The 20297-nt window shown below is 41.7% G+C and overlaps 1 protein-coding gene across 3 annotated transcripts in view; it reads right to left on the bottom strand.

The window, feature by feature from the left end:
• The window catches only part of TMEM63A (transmembrane protein 63A), a 30711-nt gene extending 16347 nt beyond the window's left edge, over nt 1–14364 (bottom strand). The window contains exons 1-12 of one of the 3 annotated variants that reach the window (XM_041425146.1): nt 14300–14364; nt 13238–13382; nt 12120–12316; nt 10128–10207; nt 8581–8644; nt 7276–7313; nt 5995–6137; nt 3502–3553; nt 2240–2348; nt 1786–1856; nt 991–1071; nt 243–366 (exon numbers count right to left, since the gene is read on the bottom strand). In XM_041425146.1, coding sequence (XP_041281080.1) covers nt 243–366; nt 991–1071; nt 1786–1856; nt 2240–2348; nt 3502–3553; nt 5995–6137; nt 7276–7313; nt 8581–8644; nt 10128–10207; nt 12120–12305 — 948 coding nt within the window. In that variant the 5' untranslated portion in view covers nt 12306–12316; nt 13238–13382; nt 14300–14364. Of the gene's footprint in view, nt 1–242; nt 367–990; nt 1072–1785; nt 1857–2239; nt 2349–3501; nt 3554–5994; nt 6138–7275; nt 7314–8580; nt 8645–10127; nt 10208–12119; nt 12317–13042; nt 13383–14213; nt 14264–14299 lie in introns of those variants that run through there. The other 2 variants (XM_041425143.1, XM_041425144.1) reach the window with 2 other exon arrangements.
• Nucleotides 14365–20297: the final 5933 nt, after the last annotated feature.

The raw sequence follows: 20297 nt of genomic DNA on the forward strand, positions 1-20297 counted from the left end.
AATTACTAATCATGTCACAAGGCAAAGACAGCAGGAAGATTTTCTTGTACTTCAGTCTGTGCACTAAGATTACATTTCACAAGTTTTCAGGAATTCCTTTTCTACTCAGTACAAGAACATGGCAGATTAGCTATAAATGAATAAAGAATTTTCTGAAGGTCAATGAAACATGACACAAACACTATTTTCCACTCCTCTAATAACCTACTTAGCTATAACTAGAAAAGAACAGAATCTCTCACCCTTTCACATCCTCTCATTTCACAGCAGCAGAATTGTCCACATGGCTTAGGGTTGATTTGGACCCTCTTGCCATACTTCTGATGCAGGTGTTCATAGTAAATCAGGCTTTTTTCTGCCTGTTTTCTGAAAAAAAAAAAAAAATCCATAACATTTTGCAAGAAAAAAGTATCAACATCAAGCTTAAAAAGATTATAATCCCTGAGAGGAAAAAATTATGCCAAGGACTGATAGCAAATTAATCAGTCACCAAAGATATCCACATGCAGTTTATTTTGGTTACTTATATAATTTATCTGCAAGTCTGTAATATCATTATACAGCCTACACTTGTAGTGAGGTTCTAGGACTACTTGCTGCTTCTAGAGAGGTTCCATGAAAAATAACAACCCAATGTTACTCTTAAGAGCCCAGAAGATAACACTTGTCTCTCCTGTGATCAGCACCTCTGGCCAAAGAAGCAGGGTTAACAGTTATCAATTCAATAGTTCAGTTTTTCACTTTGCACTGCCTGTCTGTAAATAATTAAGTACATACATACATAAATAATGAGTAAGTCAAAACACAGCATATCACACCAACAAGAGATGAGCTGAGCCCCATAATCTAACTGAAGTCCACAGCAGAACTTGAAGAGCAGAATCCATCTTTAGGATGCACCAGGTTAGTACTGCTGGTACCTGTTGATTAAGGACTAGCAAAACATTCATAAAATTATGCCAAACTCGTGTAGGTTACAAAAACAAGTACCTTTTTTTGAAGAGGTTAATAAGCCTGGCTACATCGTAACACAGCTGGACCTCCAGCACAGTGCAAGTTGGGTAGGCATCCCTGAAAGGAAGCAGCACATGAGAACAATAAGAACATAAAGTACAGTGAAGAAACTGTTTCAAAGAGCAGCACTGGTATCTAACTGGCATCTCATCACTCATTTAATTTCTGAATGAGGTATCAGAGAGCAGAGACTTCCACAGACAGTCACTGGAAGTTACTCAAGATGAGATGCGCATCTTTATTCCAATCAAAAGTTGTGTGGGGGCATGAGTGGCAAGTGTGGATACACATACACTTCCTTAAATTCTGATTTTAAGATCAGTTAACTAACTTGATTGAAATATAGTCTTTTCTGAATTTTAAACAGCGCAAAATTCAAAAAACTTATCTGCTTGGGCAGGGAAAACTACCAGGACAATTTTACATCTCCCATTCCTAAACAAAGAAAGAAAGAAACTTTTTACAAGGGCATGTAGTGACAGGATAAGGGAGAATGACTTCAAACAAAAACAGAATAGGTTTAGATTAGATATTAGGAGGAACTTCTTCCCTGTGAGGGTAGTGAGGCCCTAGAACAGGTTGCTCAGAGAAGCTGTGGATGCCCCATCCCTGAAAGTGTTCAGAGTCATGTTGGTTGGGGCACTGAGTAACCTGGTCTAGTGGAAGGGGTCCCTGCCTGTGGCAGGGAACTGGAACTTGATGATCTTTAAGGTCCTTTCCAAGCCAAACCATTCTATGGCTCTAATGTTATTACTCAAATGTGGAACTTACGTGAAATGGTTTTGCACTATCTCTTCACTCGCATGTTTTGGAAGACCAGTTATGAACAATGTGCACTTAACCTGGGAGAGAAAATGCAAGTTACATTTTGATGAAACACATTACAAAAGAGAAAACAAGAATGTAAAGAAGGCCAAGACACAGCACAATTAGATGTGTAGTAGAGTGGGGGAAAAAAAGTAGGTAATTCTGATTTTGGTGGGAGCTCATCTATTTAAGACAGCACCTTCTACACTGGCAAAAGATTACAGCAAAATTTCACTAATCCCTCCCCAACCCCCTTCTCTCCATCCATTTCCACAATTCACTCAGTAGAGCATTGCTTTCAGTCAATTCCTTCAGTTCCATGTCACTTTCTAGCATGCAGGAGGCACCTTAGCAATTTGCTATTTTAGCATTATCCATTGGCAAATACACTTTTTTTCACTCCAATACAGACACTTACTGTGTTTTCTTCTTTATATGTGACATATTTCATGTGATGTCTCATGAAGACAACAGTCAGAATCAGGTAAACAACAGCAAAAACTGTGTGCAGCCAAAGAAGATTATTGCTGTCAGAAAAAACAGAAATATGAGAAACAGGAAGAACCAATTGTCCAGTGGATACAAGCAGCCCTCAAAATGACAATCAGATCAAAACCTCTCACTGAACACAAAAAAAGAAAAAAAGGTGTAACTGTGCAGTCAGTCACACCCATGCAGATGCCTTGGACAGCCAACAGGATTATTTGCCTCACATAAAATTCTATGGATCATGGAGCTAAAAAGAAAACAGATGCTCTATGACATGGACATATTTAGGCAGTGTTTGACTTTTACTTTCTCACTCAGATGACCTATATGCCATATATGACATATGATGCTATTTGCCAAAATAGTTGTTATTTATTTTATTATTTACTGTGCTGAGTGCATAATTAAACTCTCCTTAAACACAATCCTTACTCAAATTGAAAACAGCCTCATACAGGGAGTAAATTCTGCTCTTCTGATAGCTCCTTCTTCAAAGTTTACAGAAGTTCTGTTCTGTGAACAGCTCTTCAGTTTTGTGAAGAGCATTAATAATTGCAATTAAACTAAAATAAACAAACCTATTTTACAGATTAAAAAAATCAACAAAGTAAAAAAATCCCCATTTGTTACTTAGTTTCATAACATGGTTAAACAAAACAGAAATTCTACTGGACACTGGTGCCAGGGATGGATATGGATTGATCAAGAATAAATCAAGAAGATTTGTGCAGCTTCGTACTTCAACTATTTTACAGACATTGAAAAACACATTGAAGTAATTTTAGTTATAATCTCAGATGGGAGAGATATGCACACACATAAATCTAATGTAAGGGAATTTAAATCATCCCAGTTGCACTTTCCAGTAAAGCTATCAGCTTTACATTCTTTCTGAAGCATGGTTTCCTTTAATGGGGAAATTTCTGAAAAGAATATCACTGGGTGAGCAGTCATTAGCCAAGAGAAACACGTGGTGTAAGAAGTGAGAGCTGAGAGACCAGAAGCCCAGCCTCAGGATTTCTTATCAGCACTGCAAGTGCACAGCCTGAAGGAGAACATATCCCAGTTTCAGCTGACAGACAGGGATTAAGTTATTCCAACCCCATGAGCCATGCTGCAAGTATCAATTGTTGTGTTTAGAGACCATGGCAGGAAACAGAATTCAGCACAGAGGGACTCTGCAAGACTCACCTGGTTTGTAAATTTACAATAGTTGTTCTTCCAAAACTATAGGGATCTTTATCTAAGAACAAGAACAAGTAGGCAAATTAACTGATGCAACACTTACTGTCAGAAAGTCATATTTTATTCTATTTTTTAAAGGAGTTGATATATTTCTTTTTATTGTTGAGCAAGTTAATTGATAAAAATATTTAGAATCATAATCAATGCTAGTTTACTCTGTCCTGTGTTTTAAAGTTGGAAAAGACACCCCTGGATTATACCACATTCAAGCCATCAAGAAAAACAGTAGAGTGTTTTGAAAATCTATACATTTCATCTTTGAAGCAGTTCTCTTTCTCCCTCCAATCTCCTTCCATGTCCATTAACAATATTGCTTAGGGATTGAACATATTTCATTCACTTTTTTCTTTCATCTTAACTGGTTTCTTATCTCAGGCTTTTAAGCTGCATTAATTCAGTGTTGACAAAACAGTGCTGACAACCTTGGTAAGGTCAAAAATGGGTTTACATGACATTATTTCAATAGACTGTCAAGTATTTAATAAAATTGTAATGCAGGTGAGGGAAAATTGAGCAAATGATCACAAAGAAAAAGGAGTTTAGTGTACCTAGAAAGCTAAACAGTCCTTCCAGCCCAGACTGTTAAATCACATTGCAAGTTAAGTCATCACAACCGAAAATGCACAAATCAGCTTACTGTGGAAGAGGAGGAAGAAGGGGAGAGATACTAAATCTTTGGTTTCTGCTGTATTTCCCAGACTCACAAAGGTTAATACAGAAAAACAGAAGCTATATTGCTCTGCTTTAATAAAAAGCTTGTTTTAATATAAACAGAGAATTGCCAAGAAAGAGCTCATAAAAGGGAGGTCAAAGATGGAAGCACCAAAGGTAAACAATACAAAAAGGAAAAGGTGCAATGTATTCTATTACAGACAAGAGCTATGTCACAAGGTTCTTAAAAACCATGAACAACACTTTAAACATCATCTTGAGGAGATTGATACAAAGTCAGGTATGAAATGGGATTGTAAGGGCTCATAATGAAAAATGGAAGAATTTATAAACAGGGTTTAACAGAGACCTCACTGAAAGAACTCAGGTTTCCCACCAGCAAACTGAATGGCAGACTAGAGGACATTGTAGGTGCCACAATGGAAGACATAATGAGGACCAGACTGCACCATGAACTTTATCTAGTCAGCATTGACAAAGTCTCTGCAAGATTTGTCCAATTTTGAGACACAAACAAAGACTTAAAGAAACAATGGGAGACAGTGTAGCTAGATTAAATAAAAAATTCAAGGCATGGTTGACGATTTTATGATCAGCCAAATGGAAAATATTTCTCATTAAAGACCAAATTAACTGGTTTGTTTATGAGAAAGAGGAAAAAGCAGATAAAAATGTTTATAATTCTCAAGCAGCTACAAGGATTTTGTAAAAAGGAAAAGAATAACCTATTATCTCAAATGACAGATAAAAACATTGATTTTAAATTAATTGAAGCAAAAGAGGTTCAGACTGGATACTAGAAAAAGATTCCTCAGCTGTGAAGATGTTTTCCATTGACAACCACCACCAATAAAAACCATAATGATCAACCCCAGTTAAGAAGGCATGGGTAAAGTTAATCCTGCCTTGAGCCTTTTTAAGTCTTGTCATCTAAGTCTTGTCTGCAGGAGCTCTGCAATCTTGTTTCTGACAACTGTTTAAAGAGCCCCCTACAATCACACAAATTTCACATCAGTCTGAGGGAGTGTGTTGGGTTTGTGTGGCCAGGTTTAGGTAACAAGGGGGCTACAGGGGTGGATTCTGTGAGAAGCTGCCAGAAGCTTCCCCCATGTCCAAAAGAGCCAATGCCAGCCAGCTCCAGGACAGACCCACTGCTGGCTGAGGCCAAGCCAATTAGGAATGATAGTAACACCTCCATGATAACACATTTCAGAAGGAGAAAAAAGTCACTGTGCAGATCTAACTGCAGACAGAGAAGAGCAGAGTGAGAATATGCAGGAGGAACAACTCTGCAGGCACCAAGGTCAGGAGGCGCTTCAGGCACCAGAGCTGAGGTTTCCCTGCAGCCCATGGTGGAGAACCATGGGGATGCAGAGATCCACCTACAGCCCATGGAGAAGACCCACACTGGAGAAGGTGGATGCCTGAGAGGAGGCTGCAGTCCTGTGGGAGGCCTGTGCTGGAGGAGGGTCCTGGCAGAGACCAGTGGATCTATGGAGAGAGGAGCCCATGCTGGAGCAGGTTTCCTGGTGGGATTTGTGACCCTGTGGGGCACTCATGATGTGCATAAAGGACTGCACCCTGTAGAAAAGTGACTTATGGTGCAGCAGTTTGTGAAGATGGCATCCAGCCAGAGTAAACCCACTAGTGTGGTTAAAACACTAAAACACCACCTTATGAACTTAACCAAAAAAAAAATCCTAAAGAGTTTTTGCTATTATATAAAATAAAGAACTGTTCTAAGAATACAAAATAATAAATTCTTACCAAGCAGATCACCTGAGAGATTGACAGGCAATATCACACACACAGACAAAATGCTGATAGCAATCAGCAAGCAGATGATGTGACGCTGGAAGGCGAGGTAATGGATGGCATCTTCACCACACCTCTCATGGATCTCATCATCACTGCATCAGCCAGAAAAGCACATGGTCAGCTTACTTAATGTTCTTGGGAGTGCTTTATGAACACACATTAGATCCTCAGTCTACTCAGTGACATCCCCATTCCCATCAATCCCTACTGGCTTTCAAAATGGCTGTGTTCTTTCACGTGTAAATTCAGGTTCCAAAAGTGTGTTTTTCTTGTGCAATACCACTATACAAAATCTAACACTAGGGAATTTAAGATTGAAACAATAATCTGAAAAGCAAATATGAATCCAAATTCTTTTGGACTAGAAGAGGACAAAGACTTTAGCTGTGACCTCCTGCTTTATGCCAGTCACAAGCCTAGCTCTCCAAATTTAAGATCAGTGACAGTATTCACTCATCTCTGGGAGGCAAATTACCATAGAACCACATCACTCTTATGACACCCAGCTAACAGGAGATATAAAAGGCTTTGGAATGAACTCTCACCATCTCTCCACTGTCAGCAGATTAGATCATTAGAATAGGAGAACTTAGAAAAGGAAGGAACTGAACTAGCAAAAATGAAGAAGGACAGGCTTAACCCCCACTCCTTTCATATTTCAATATATCCAAGCTAGAAACTGATTTTTAAAGTCATGATCTACCAAGCCCCAGAGACATAAAGAATGCACATCACATGTTTAACATTCAGTTTCTGGGAAACACTGGGATGGACTTTCCCTAGTTAGCCAATTCCAGCCCCAACTAAACCATCAGTTCTCCACAGAAACCCTTGCAGGGAAATCCCACTGCCTGCCTGGGGCCCTGCTGGCTTCAAACAGGGGAACACCCACGAGATACTCTTTGAAGAGTAAAATCCTAGAGTGTAATTATTAGCTCTGAATCCATATAAATGCTATAGATTCTCTCAGATTCACACACTGGCCCAAGACTGGGAAGTCCCTGGGTTTCTAGCAGGACAACTGTATCCTGAAAAAGCATTCCCATAAATTGACCTTATTTTCACTTCCTTTTTTCAACCAACCAAAGGCACCTGTATCAGTGCTTTTACTAAAACTCTATCTACTCAAATGGGAAAATAACCCCCAAAATTTTGGAATGAAAACCTCCTTTCTAAATTAAAAAAGATCAAAGCAAACCACAGCTCACTATTTCTGTTTCATATACTTACTGCATCCGAAAAGCAGCTGTAATCCAAGAACAAAACCCCTATTAAAAAATTTAAAGAAAAGAAGTTTTTAGGAGCTGACATACAAAAATTAGAGTCTAAACCATCCAATTAAGACAAGTCTTTCTATTAAGACAGTCTCTTAGCTAAAAAGCTGGCAGCTTGTTGCTCTGAAATACAAGGGACTAATAAAAGTTAATCAGTTAAATGCTTGTTAAAAACACTGCTGTGATTACATTAAAAGAAAGGCTTTTTATATAGGTTTACAAATCCTCCAATGAAACTGGATAGCAGAATTCACATCTCACTGAGCATCTCACTATGGTTCAAAAAAAACCCCTTCTCTCTCAAAAGGGCTCCTCTTTCAAGTGAACATTATCCAACTAAATGGGCACGTGTTACTCAACAGCTAAAGTTGCTTTAGGGTTTGAAAAAGATGAAGTAAAGTGCACAAATAGCAGAGCAATCCTTATCAACCACCAGTATGCTTTTGATGCTCACACAAATAATTAATTGCAAGGCTAGATATTAAGTTGATGCATGCATATATAGAATGTTGAAAACTTAGGATGCCACCACTGGACAACTCTTGCATGGCTCATTCTGAAGTTGCAACATAAAATTGTAGAGGTGTACCAATTCAACAACTTCAGAAAGACCATGGAGGGAGCCAGTTATTGGCCAAAATATTACCCTCCACTTCAAAGCATTTTGATTACTGAGAGTGCATAACATTATTATTAGCCTCACACTTGCATCCAGTTTTCTCAACACTGTGAGGAAAACAATGTACTGTAAAGAACAACTAGGTATTATTGTCAGTGTGAACTCAATGTATCTTTTTGAACAGTTATCCCAGTACAAATTATCTACTAGTCTTTTTTTCACTCTCCCCTCCCCCTTTGAAACACTAACATATAGTACCTCTCTAAATTAAAAAAAAAAACAAGCAACCAACAACAACAACAAAAAAACCAAACAAAAAACAAAAAAAAAAAAAACAACAAAAAAAAAACCAACAAAAAAAAACCACCAAAAAAAAAAAAAAAAAAAAAAAACCACCAAACCAAAACAAAAATCAAACCAGACTCAGAAACAATGACACAAGATACTGGTTTTATGATATGGCAATAATTTGTCAGGAAACAGAGATTATGCATGGTCCTATAAAAACACAGTTAACAGTGCATTATTAATTTTTACATAGAGATGAACTTCCAGTTTAATGATGGTTCATTGAACTTTATGGAAGGGCAAATTACAGCAGATTCCATTCAGAAAGTGTATTCAGAACTCTAGAGTACTTACCTTATCATATTCAAGATCTTCAGGTACTGATGATGATGTTGACAGCCGGTTGTATCTTGATTCACTAAAACACATTAAATGATGCATTTAAGTATCTTTAACAACAGATGATGGAGTTTTACAGAATTACTTCAACCTTAACAATTCTGACTAAGGGATGCAGTACAAACACACTGTTTCACTTATGAAAGCTGTGGTTTTCACCCTGCAGAACGTGCCTGATTACAGTAACTTGTGTATGTGTCCTGTTGAACAGAGAGGACGGGCAGCTCCTGACATGAGAGCACATAACTGAACTTGAAAGAAAATAACATTTTATCAGGATATTAAAGCCACATGATGTCACAGAATGCAACACAGGTTTGGGAGCCTAACCAGGATCAGATTTGCAAGCTGGCTTCTTGTTTGGATATTCCTCACTACAAGACATCACTTTTTTCCCCTTCACTTTTCTTCCTTTATGCTACAGGCACTGCTCACAATTTCTCTTCACAACTAAGTCCCTGCAAAGCCATCCTCCTCACACAAACCGTCCTGTAGCAAGGCTAGAAACATTTAGAAACTCTGTAGCCCTCAAAAGCAGCAGAGTGCCTGTTTTCAGTCTGTTGCTAAAAAGAAATGTTGCAATGGTAATTGCAGGAGAACACCTGTTAGAATGGAGTGTGTTCCTGGGCGTCTCTGTAATTTTGGCCAGCAGGCTCAGCTCACAGTCCAGCAGGACAAAAACACAGGCTCCTGGGTGTCTGTCTGCTCCAGCTTGCTGGCCCCACACCTCCACAGCCCAGTACCAGAGCACCTTCATGACTACTGCCTCAGCCAGCTGGATTAAAGCCTGCTCAGTTATTGCTCATTTTATTTTACATCACCTAGCTTTCACAACTGTCCACAGATTACACCTAAAAACAGGGTTTGAGTTCTTTCCAGTGGCTCAGCTGTGAATTTACCACAATTTGATTGCACCAGGAAGAGGCTCACTGTTAAAGTTTCCCCACCTCACACACACAGAGCTTAGATTCTAAACATCCCAATATATCATCCTACATTTAAAAAAAATCAAACACTTGTTTGAAATATTACTACAAATCAGTGAAGAATTTCAGAAACCTGCAAAAGTAAGTTTTTCTTTTTGAACCCTGGGGAGATTTTGTGGCACAGGCTGTGCAGGGAGCTCTGGGAGTACACTGGGCTTGAGCCAAGATAAACAGAATGGTTAATATCCCTCTGTACAGAAGCACACTGCAAACATCGGTGTGCAGCATGTCAGCAGACAAGCAGCCTATTTCCTTCCCTCCACTTCCTTAACTCACAGCTGTAGGATGAAATCCATGGCAGTGGAAACACAGGACTTCTGGCTGAAACCACAGTAACTCTCTGGGGGGAAGTATTTCACACAAAGCAGTGTGAGGGCATTTTTAATAAATATGTACAAGTGATTACAAGCATATCTAATTGATATAAATGCACCTAATATAAGCCACATTTACTGTACTTTCCTCCCCACTCCCCAAATGATTCAACAAGTCAGTCTGATTACATATCTTTTTTACCTTTCAACTTCTGACACCAGAGCAACACGACCATAGTCCCAGAATCTCTTTCTTATAATGGAAAACAGTAATATTAAAATCTAGAAAATAAAAAAGAAGATATTCAAATATTTCTTTTTCCCATTTCAAAATAATCATTCTTAGGTGTGTAAGAACTGACAAAAATGCTGTCCTAGCTCCTAAATCAATTATCATATGCAGCCAACTCAGTGGTGGCCATGCTACAGACCAACCTGTATGGGACCAAAACTACCTATCTCTGATCTCTGCAATGTATTTTTAATCTTTTTTTAATCTTTTTAATCCCCCTATATTTTCTCTTTTTGAAAGGGACAAAGAAAACAAGCAAAAAGCTCCATCACTGAGTATTTCATAGCTTACCTTCTTTCTTTTTTTTTTTTTTAACAAGTTGCTCTACAGAAAGCAATGAAGTAGCAAGGCCTGTTTTCTATGCATATGTAGCATACACCCTCACCTTCTGGTTCCTCCTCCATCCCATACCTGTTTGGCTGGAAAGTGGTGTTAGTGATGTAACTCACTGGGATCAAATACTGACTGGCCAGCCAGGATACATGTCCAGATTATCTCTGTGTCAAGATTACACAGCTCATTTCCACATTTCACAATTAATATAACTTACTTATGAGAGCCTTCCTCCTAACAGGGAGGATTAATTTAGATCTTCCTCCTTCATCTGGTCATTAAACTTGGTGGAAGCAGGAAACTTCTCTAGATTCTTCACAACTCTGGCTGAAATTGGTTATAGTATTCTACAGTTATTAGGCAGGACTGCCAGATAAAAATGGGAATGAAATATATAAACCTCACTTCCTTTGGAAACCATCCTAGAAATAACATATCAGAAATCCATCAACTGACAGCTACTGAAAGGATATGCAGTAAAAATGTCATGAAAATAAGAATACAGGAGTTGATAGATAATTTTCAGTACTTGGTACATGAAGAAGAGAGGAGCCTTCTGCACTGCACCCAACTCCCTACCTAACCCTGCCTGAGTGCAGAGTTCAACAGCAAGGAACTCAAAAGCAGACTTGGTGTCTTAAAACTGAGCCACAGCTTTAAAAAAAAAAAAGGCAAACACTTCAACTAAATCTTATTAAATGCTGTGCCATTGGTGACACAGAGCTGTAAATACTGCACATCCTCAGAAAATGGATTTATGGTAGCATACACCAAATGAACAGCAAAGAATGCCACTATAGAACTTTGAGGAATATCCTCTACATTCCTACAGAATGACCAGCTCAGAGCACAAGTACTTTAAGTTTCTACACAGCAGACTTCTAGAACTCAGAAACTGTTATCCTTTTTGTCTGTTTTACTACCACAGTCCCTCTTCTCAGGCCAATTTGCAGGTCTACAGCCCTGTTTCTGGTGGCTGAAGACCACCTATACCCAGCTTACAAAAATAACCACAAGTTTTAGTGCAGTTTCAGGCCTGTCCTGGAGCCCCCAGATAGCAACTAATCATATTCCACCTTTTGGCAGGACTGAGCTGGTCAGTATGTTATCTCATCTTCATCTACAGCTTCAGGAAATCTAATTGTAAAAAGTTGGTTTTTCAAAAGGAAATACAGTATGGAAAATCTGTCATTTTACAGCTTAGTAATGGTGTCTCCTTCCTGAAATGCACCCAGTACTTAAACCCAAATGTTCTTGCAGTTAAGATAAAACATGAAAATTTGAGCTACAACCACAAAATTCACTGACTCCACAAACAGATCCTGTAAAACTGCACTCTCCCTACATCTACACATCCAACATACAGTGACACCACCATCCCATCTGTATGCAAACATTTACCAACACTTGAAAACTGCCTTGATGTTCCCAGGATGGCCTCAACTCATTTCTTATTCTGACATACTCAGACACCAAATTCCAACCCAATAAATAAGAGAATTCGGAACAATCTCACTTTTGAGAAGGCCAGAAGTACTTTCAATACAAGAAATAAAAAACTGGGCTTACAAAAAAGAAGGTTACATCAAGCAGCAGGACAGTTGGGATTCCACCAAAAGTTACTCCTTGGAGCACTGTGCTGCCCTGGGCAGTGCTGTAGCAGTAAGTTTCATTTGTTCTGTTGAAAGGATCACTCCTGTTCCCGAAGAAGCCTAGATGAGAATGTCCAAAACCCAGAAAATAGAAAGGGTTCATTTTTTCTATTCCTTTAAAAGACACAAAAAAAAAAAAAAAAAAAAAAAAAAAAAAAAAAAAAAAAAAAAAGGAAAAAAAAAAAAGAAAGAAAGAAAAGGTGAAACAAACTTGTGAAAAGCCTGGTTGGTATTTGTGAGACATACTAATATTACAAGCATAAAAATGCAGGAAGATGCAACCAGAAAACTAACTACTTTGGAAAAGAAGGTGCCTTTGACAATCTCTTCCCTTCACATGTGAAATGTTTTGCAATAACTGGCAGGTTCAGCTACCAGCAGTGGCCAGACAAGAATTCCAGACATCTAGTGAGCCACATTCTCTACAGAGATCCAAGGATAACTGCAGAAGATCCCTCCCAAAGAAATTTCCCTATAATTTAATCTATAACATCTAACTACATATTCCAGCCTGGACTGTGATTCTAGGAATCACACAGGACATTACATATTCCAATAACAGCAGTTTGAAAATTTTGTTCCTTGTTGATGAGCTTGTGTGAATGCACCAGCTTGTGAACTTTGTATTTAAATGTCAAAACCTTGAGATCATTAACAAACTCACCACTAATTCCACAGAAAAGAACCACTACACAAAGACACATGTTCCTTTCTGTTCTTGGAATATTGAGTGATTTTCCTTTTTCAAAATAATTCAACTGAAAGGCCAGCACAGCTGGCCAGTTATCATATGTCACAAACAAGAAAGAACAAAGAGAACAGGCATCTTAGTCAACTGACCTGATCAGATAACGTAGTAGCATACAAGAATGCACGAGATTTGGCTATTGATACCAAGTTCTTTTTATCAGTGCAGGCAATTGCTCGTTTATTTTGGGGCTTTCCACTTCAAACATTTCCTTTCTTGGATCTTATTTACTTGCTGATTCCCAAGTAATGCTTCATGCAGAACACACTTCTGACTGATAAACTCACAGAGAAACCACTCCCCGAAAAAAACTCAATCCTTCAAAAGCAAATATTCTAGGTCCTCATCACACAGGTCCAGGGACATTACTTTCGGGATGTTTTGCCTCTAACAGGAATGCACATGTCTTTGACGACAGCACTATTCTGGATGCTGAAAACGAAACAAACAACAAAAAATACAAATAACTACATATTCTCCTTTTAAACAGCAGGAAAACAGCACGGAGACTACTCCTCCCAAAACAGCATTTGCTAAGTGTTGGGCAGCGCGACACGGTGAGGAAGAAATTTTGTCTCAGCTGATGTGTTTCATCACGGGGGGGGAAAAAAAAAAAAAAAGAGAGAGAGAAAGAAAAAAACCCCAACACCGCCCACAGAAGTTGTGCCATGACTCTATCCTTGCTTTCTACGGACTGAAATTTAGCGCTGAGGGAAAAGAAAGCATTTTTGAAGAGCCTTGGGGAATCTTCAGCGCAAACCTGCACGCTAAACTCTAAGCAACACACTGGAGTTTATCACACACTGCTTCCAAATTCTCGAAAGCTGCTCTTTTTAAACAAGCCGGCTGCCAGGCAGATAAAGGGCAGGGGAAGACCTCCCACGGGTGGGGCTGCGCCGCAGGAACCCAGGGAGCAGCGGACGGGCTCCAGGAACGGGAGCCGGGTCCCGTGTGGCGCTGGGAGCCCCCCGCGCTCCCGGCTCCGGCACGGACGCGGAGCCGCGGCGGGCGGGACCGGCTCCCTCAGGAGCGTATTGGGAAGCGCCAGGCTCGCCGCTGGGCAGGGAGCGGGTCCCTCCGCTCCGGAGCAGGGTGGGCTGGCTCAGCTCCCCGCGGGAAGGGGGCTCCGCTCCCCGCGGGAAGGGGACTCAGCTCCCGGCGCTGCCCGCCCCGACCCCGCTGAGGGAGGGTCCCGCTGAGGAGGGGCCGCGCTCATCTCGCCCACTCCCCTCCCCGCGGCCCCGCAAGGCGCCGCTCCCTTACCTGCGCTAAGGCGGCCTCTCCTACCCCTTCCCTGCCCTTCCCTGCCTTTCCCTGCCTTTCCCTTCCCTGCCCTCCCGCCCCGTCACCTCACGGGCAGCCCCGGTCCCCGGCCCGGCCCCGGAGTTACGAGCGCCGGCAACAAGTCCCGGCGTCTAGTGCGCATGCGCGCGCGGCCCGCTGTCAGCGCTCCTCCGCCCCCGGAGCGCGGTCCCCCCACAGGCCGCTCCGGCCGGGACAGGGCCACCCCTGCCGGGACAGTGACAACCCCGCCGGGACAGGGCCCCTCCGGCCGGGACAGTGACACCCCCGCCGGGACAGGGCCGCTCCGGCCGGGACAGTGACACCCGCGCCGGGACAGGCCCGGTCCGGCCGGGACAGGTCTGCCCCGCCGAGAGAGTGCGGCCCCCGCGCCTCCCTCAGGGAGCGGACCCTCAGATAAGCGAGGGAAAGCTGCTGCTGTTCAGCCTGGAAAAGAGAAGGCTCCTGGGAGGCCTTATAGCGCCTACCGGTGTCTAAAAGCAGAACCGAACAGAGCGTTTTATAGCACTGGGGGAAAAAAACGATCCGCTGGGAGGCCTTATAGCGCCTACTGGTGTCTAAAAGCAGAACCGAACAGAGCGTTTTATAGCACTGGGGGAAAAAACGATCCCCAAGAAATGTGAGATGCGATTTCCAGAGAGAATTCACAGTTTCAGGTCTGGTGAAGTGGGCAAGCACGCTGGTGGAAGTGGAGCAGGCCATACAGTGAGATCATAGAATCATGGAATAGAGTCGTTTGGAAAGGACCTGAAATATCATCCATTTCCAACCCCCACCATGGGCAGGGACACTTTCCACAAGAGCAGGTTGATCAGAGCTCCATCCAGCCTGGCCTTGAACACTTCCAGGGATGGGACATCCCTGCTTCTCTGGGCAACCTGTGCCAGTGCCTCACCACCCTCAGAGTGAAGAATTTTTTCCTGTTACCTAACCTAAACCTACCCTCTTTCATTTGAATCCCTTCCTCCTTGTCCTATCACTACATGTCCTTGTAAAAGTCCCTCTATGCCCACGCAGAAAGTCCCTCTCCAGTTCTCCTGTAGCCCCCTTCAGGTACTGGAAGATGCTCTAAGGTCTCCCAGGAGCTTTCCTCCAGGCTGAACAATCCCAGCTCCCTCATCCTGACTTTGTAGGAGAGGTGCTCCAGCCCTTTGAGCATCTCCATGGTCTCCTCTGGACTTACTCCAACAGGTCCCAATCTTTCTTGTGCTGCGGGCCCCAGGGCCAGACTCAGCACTCAGCTTGGGGTCTCACAAGAGCAGAGTAGAGGGGGAGAGTCACCCTCACTGGCCTGCTGGCTAAACCTCTTTTGACAGGTAGCTCTGAAATAAATTAACAAATTAATGGTGGTAGTATGAACGTTCCATGAAATATGAACAGCCCCTTGTCTCCACACACAACTCATGTGCTGTGAATTGGAACAAAACCCAAGACCTAGGGAGTTTAGGTTAATGAGTTTATGACAGAGCTGGGATAAGACCAATTCCCAGATATCCACAAGGACATCCTATCCTTTAAGGAGTTAATTGCTTCCAGACAACAGGCCAGAAACACTGTACAGCAGGTCCCTGCCTTCACCTCTTCTCTGCACTTTATTGTAGTGTTCCCTCCACAGCCATTTGATACCCAGCATTGCCTACCATCCTCATCCTCCTGTGCCCTCATCCTTTGCTCCTGACTGGCAGGACTGACCCCAGTGAGCAGCAGGCATATGAGGAAGAAGGTGGTTATGGAAATTATGAAAATATGACTGTTCAGAGGGAACCAGGGACCACTTGCCTTCAAAGGTTTGCACCCCTGCCTGCAGTCTCATGGATGAAGCAGCAGCGATGTCAGAACAGCAACCCACTCTAAAACCAACTAAAAATAATTAGGGCATTGCAAAGTTTAGTCTGATGTTACATTTATCAAAACCTTGGTTATCTGCTGACGTTTATGTTAAAAGGAATTAGTGTTCCAGCTGCCAAGAAGCCACGATCTGCTCCATCTGACAGTCCTGATCCTGCCTCTCCATCTTTAACTTCTTGTATTCCCATGTATTCAGACTCCATGGAATACTGAGAGCCCTGCATGCACTGCTGCTATCCTGCTCCCTGCCACTTTATTCATCCACAATTGTTTTACTCTGCCAAATCCTTGTTTCCCTTTTCAGGAGTGCCTGTTCAGTGGAGAGCAGCATTGGGCTGTATGTGTGCTATCTACCTTCTCCCACTTCATCCCACAAAAAGGGCAAAGTCCTGGTTATCTGCAGTCACTGAGAGACATTTCAAGACAGAATTTCGTCACTTACCTAGCAGATGCATTGTAGATAATCTGTGATTTTAAATTGGCTGTAATAATTATGCTAGTTAGAAAATGACATAAAAGTTCTCAGCTCAGAGTGGTTCAGATTCACTGCTGGAATAAAGAAATCCCACTGTTGTTGAAGGATATTAGTTTTACCTTTAAACACTCTCTCTCCTCTCTAGGGCTGTGTTGGTGGGAAAGTTGTTTGGCATGAGTGTTGTAGAGTTATTGTTCCATCCTGTCTTTTCTGGAACAACTCTTCCTGTGGACAACTTATTTCAAAACAGGATTTCACAGTGGAATAATTGTAATTACTTTCTTTTAAATTAAGTAGATCTACCATGAAGGTGAAGCATCATTGTAAGCTTGCAGCTCTTCCACTTTTAGGGCCAAAATCTGCTTGAGTGTTGGGAAAGAGCTGTGTTGGTGGGAAAGTTGTTTGGCATGAGTATTGTAGAGTTATTGTTCCATCCTGTCTTTTCTGGAACAACTCTTCCTGTGGACAACTTATTTCAAAACAGGATTTCACAGTGGAAGAATTGTAATGACTTTCTTTTAAATTAAATAGATCTACCATATAGGTGAAGTGTCAGTGTATGCTTGCAGCTCTTCCACTTTTAGGGCCAAAGTCTACTTGAGTGGTTTCTCACTGTTTCCTAAGGTTGATTCTTTCCAGGTTTTTAAAAATTAGGAAGGCTTTGCTCTGATTAGATTATCTTACTCTGTAGTGTAAAATAGGTAATATTAAGTGATCTCAACATTGTAGTCTTGACATTCTTCAATGTAATGACTTTTGCCTAGCTACAAAATAATTTTTCCTTCTCTCTCTCTCACAAGAATAACATCAAGCTTTTGTCATTTGTTTTTGTTCTTCCTCTGTCTAGACAGGCTCTTTAGCTAAGTGGTGTGATTTTGTTTATCTCTAATTTCAACAGCAGAGCCACATTTCCCTCCTCCCTACCTCTTGTAAATAGGGTTTTGTTTACCACTGTCTGTTCTTTTGGTGACAAAAGCCACATACTGTCATTAGTTCACAAACGTTTAATTATGTTGCTAGAGCAGATGGAAAACCACCCTCAGGACCTAGGGAGCAGGTCAAGAGGCTCTGAAATCCTTCCATCTTTCTTTTATTTTGCATCCTCCATATCCACTTCAACAGCTCTTTAGCACCAGGTCGAACAAGTGTGCAGGGTATTTACACGTCCACGTGTGACTCTTCCCTTACTTTATTAAATGACCTTATGGCTGGAGAACTCCCTTGTCACTTTAGTTTGATTTATCCCAGCAGGCTGTCCCTTGATGGGTGAATTCCCGAGAGGACTTCAATAGTCTCTGGAGGTGAGTGGCAGGTGGCCTGAGCTTTGCCATGCATGGCAACTCTCACCGTGGTTTCTTCTCTCTGAAGAAACTCATCAGCCCAGCTTGCTGTTCCCTACTTATCTGCCTATTCAAATATACCTTAATGGATTTAATTCAGGCTTCCAGCCTGGCAGCCCTTTGCTATCTTTTAATCTTTGCCTTCATCTGGCAACCTGTTTATGAGCTTCAATACACCACAGGATGCAGTGTGGGCATTATGGGATTTTCCTTTGAAAGGTCTGAGCATTAAAATGTTTATAATATAAACAAACAAGTAGCAAAATTTGGACAGATACACGGACTTAAATGTCATAATTTAGATCAGCAAGCAGCAAGACTTGATTTTAATTGACAATTTACCCTTATTTTTTCCCTATTCTTTTTAATAGTTTTTGGCATGCTGCTTCTCATTCATAGGTAATATGTTGACTTTCAAGGTAGAAAGTTGCCTTGCATTAAAGTAGGAATGTATTTTTGTTAATCAATACAACAGATTATTATACAATGTATTTAACCAAATATATCTGGTGATATATGATAGAAATTTGCTTTTTTTTTTTTACATTTTATGTCAGATAGGAAATGGTGAATGTAGCATTGGTATTGATGCTTGGGCATGATTCATTTTTCTTGTCATCTTCATCAAGTTATACTTGGATGAAAACTGGAATTTTATTAAAACACACAGGAAACTGCAATCTGAAATAGCAATGCTGAAAAGTATGGGAAGAAAAAGTAGGCTTATTGCAACATACTTTGCACAAGCTTGATTTATGAAGTAGTGAATCCATGAGCTTCCTCATCACTCACCTCTGGGCAGGGTGAGGTTTTAAACCTTGGTTTCTTTGGAGTAGTTGCAGGTGTGGAGAATCCCTTGCTGAAATATATAGGATTGTTAGGTTTATTAGCTTGTGACAATGCAACCACTGTTGGTGTGACACACCTTGGTACAAAACTAGGGCAGGGTGGCCTGCAACGTGGGTGACTTCATTGTTTCCTGAATGTACAAATTATCTAAATGCTTATCTGTGCATTAACCCCATGTGTATGGAACCTGAAGGGCCTTCATGCATGGGTGGCACAGCACTAACTATAATTAGGGCAGCTCCCTGAGAGAGAGAGGGAGATGGAGAAACCATCTGGCACAGTCTGGTTTGTCCCACTGAAGAGGAGAGCACCTGGCCACATGAGCCATTGGATTTATCAGGCACTAGGTGTGCTTGTTACCAGTATGAAATATCAAACCACTGAGCTTGTAAAGCTTTCCCATTCCCAGGTACAGCACACATCAATTTTCCTGAACGACTCCAGTGTCCTCAAGAGCCTCTGTGCTCCTCAGGTGTCTTCACTGTACACAGTGACTCCTGTTGCAACAGTACTGAGACGAGCCCTGGACAGATTTTAGCATCCTTGCCTCAGGTTCTGCTTTCCCTGGAGCACAGAGATGAGTGGTTGTTTGTGCAGGAGACACAAAATGCTCTAGGAGATCATGCAGTCTAAATCATTGGTGAGTCAATTCAGTGGGGTTTGCTGCAGCCTTGGATTGAGAGTAAATTTTTGTGAAGCAAGCTCTGAAATCCTGGTTTCAATCCAAATAGGTCAGAAGAGGAACACTAGTTTTTCCCTTTTTATTTTTTTTGTTTCCAAATACCACTTAGTTTGACAGCTTTGAAGAAACTACTCACAGCTGATCTGCTGTATCCACGCTCTATCTGCAGAGAGTCCAGTGAGATTCCCAGCTTTTAGACATAAGAACCCTGTTCCAAGGCATCGGCAACAACACTTCCTGATTTACTGGCTTGATTTCCCTTAAAATGTCAGCATCAAACATGCTGCTTGATAATTTATAAATTTATAGATGAAATAGTTTTTTAAAGTACTTCCATAATGAACAGGCTTTTTTTTTTTCTTTTTTTTTCTGTTGGGCAAGAATTCCCCCTTCCCACGTGTGGATTTACAGATGAAAAGAATTCAGTGTCCAAACTGTGAGGATTTCAAAGAGCTGGCAAGGTCTGAGTTCAATTTCCACAGGAGCAGCAGCGCCTTGGCTCCTTTGCAGACAGAGCAGGCGAGCACGGGGGGCCACTAATGACAGCAGGATGATCCTGGTGAGCCCAAGCAGGGGGTCAGGTGCCAGGGATGCAAGGGGCAAGTGGCTGGGGTGACTTGGTGTCAGGATGCAAAGTGGCTTAGGCAGGAAGATGTGAAGAGCTGTGGCCATGGCAAACAGCCACGACCAAGGGCAGTGAGGCCTTTTCCAGCAAGGAAGCTCCTGAATCCAGGGGAGCATGGCTTTAGTAGAGTATGACTGGAAGTTGTGAGGAGCAGCAGCATCCAGGCAGTTCCAAGTGCATGCTGCCTGAGGCACACCACAGGCACGTGGATCCTTGCTGTGTGCTT

This window comes from Onychostruthus taczanowskii, unplaced genomic scaffold, assembly GCF_017590055.1.
Source record: "Onychostruthus taczanowskii isolate IOZ18803 unplaced genomic scaffold, ASM1759005v1 scaffold87, whole genome shotgun sequence".
Lineage (NCBI taxonomy): Eukaryota > Metazoa > Chordata > Aves > Passeriformes > Passeridae > Onychostruthus > Onychostruthus taczanowskii.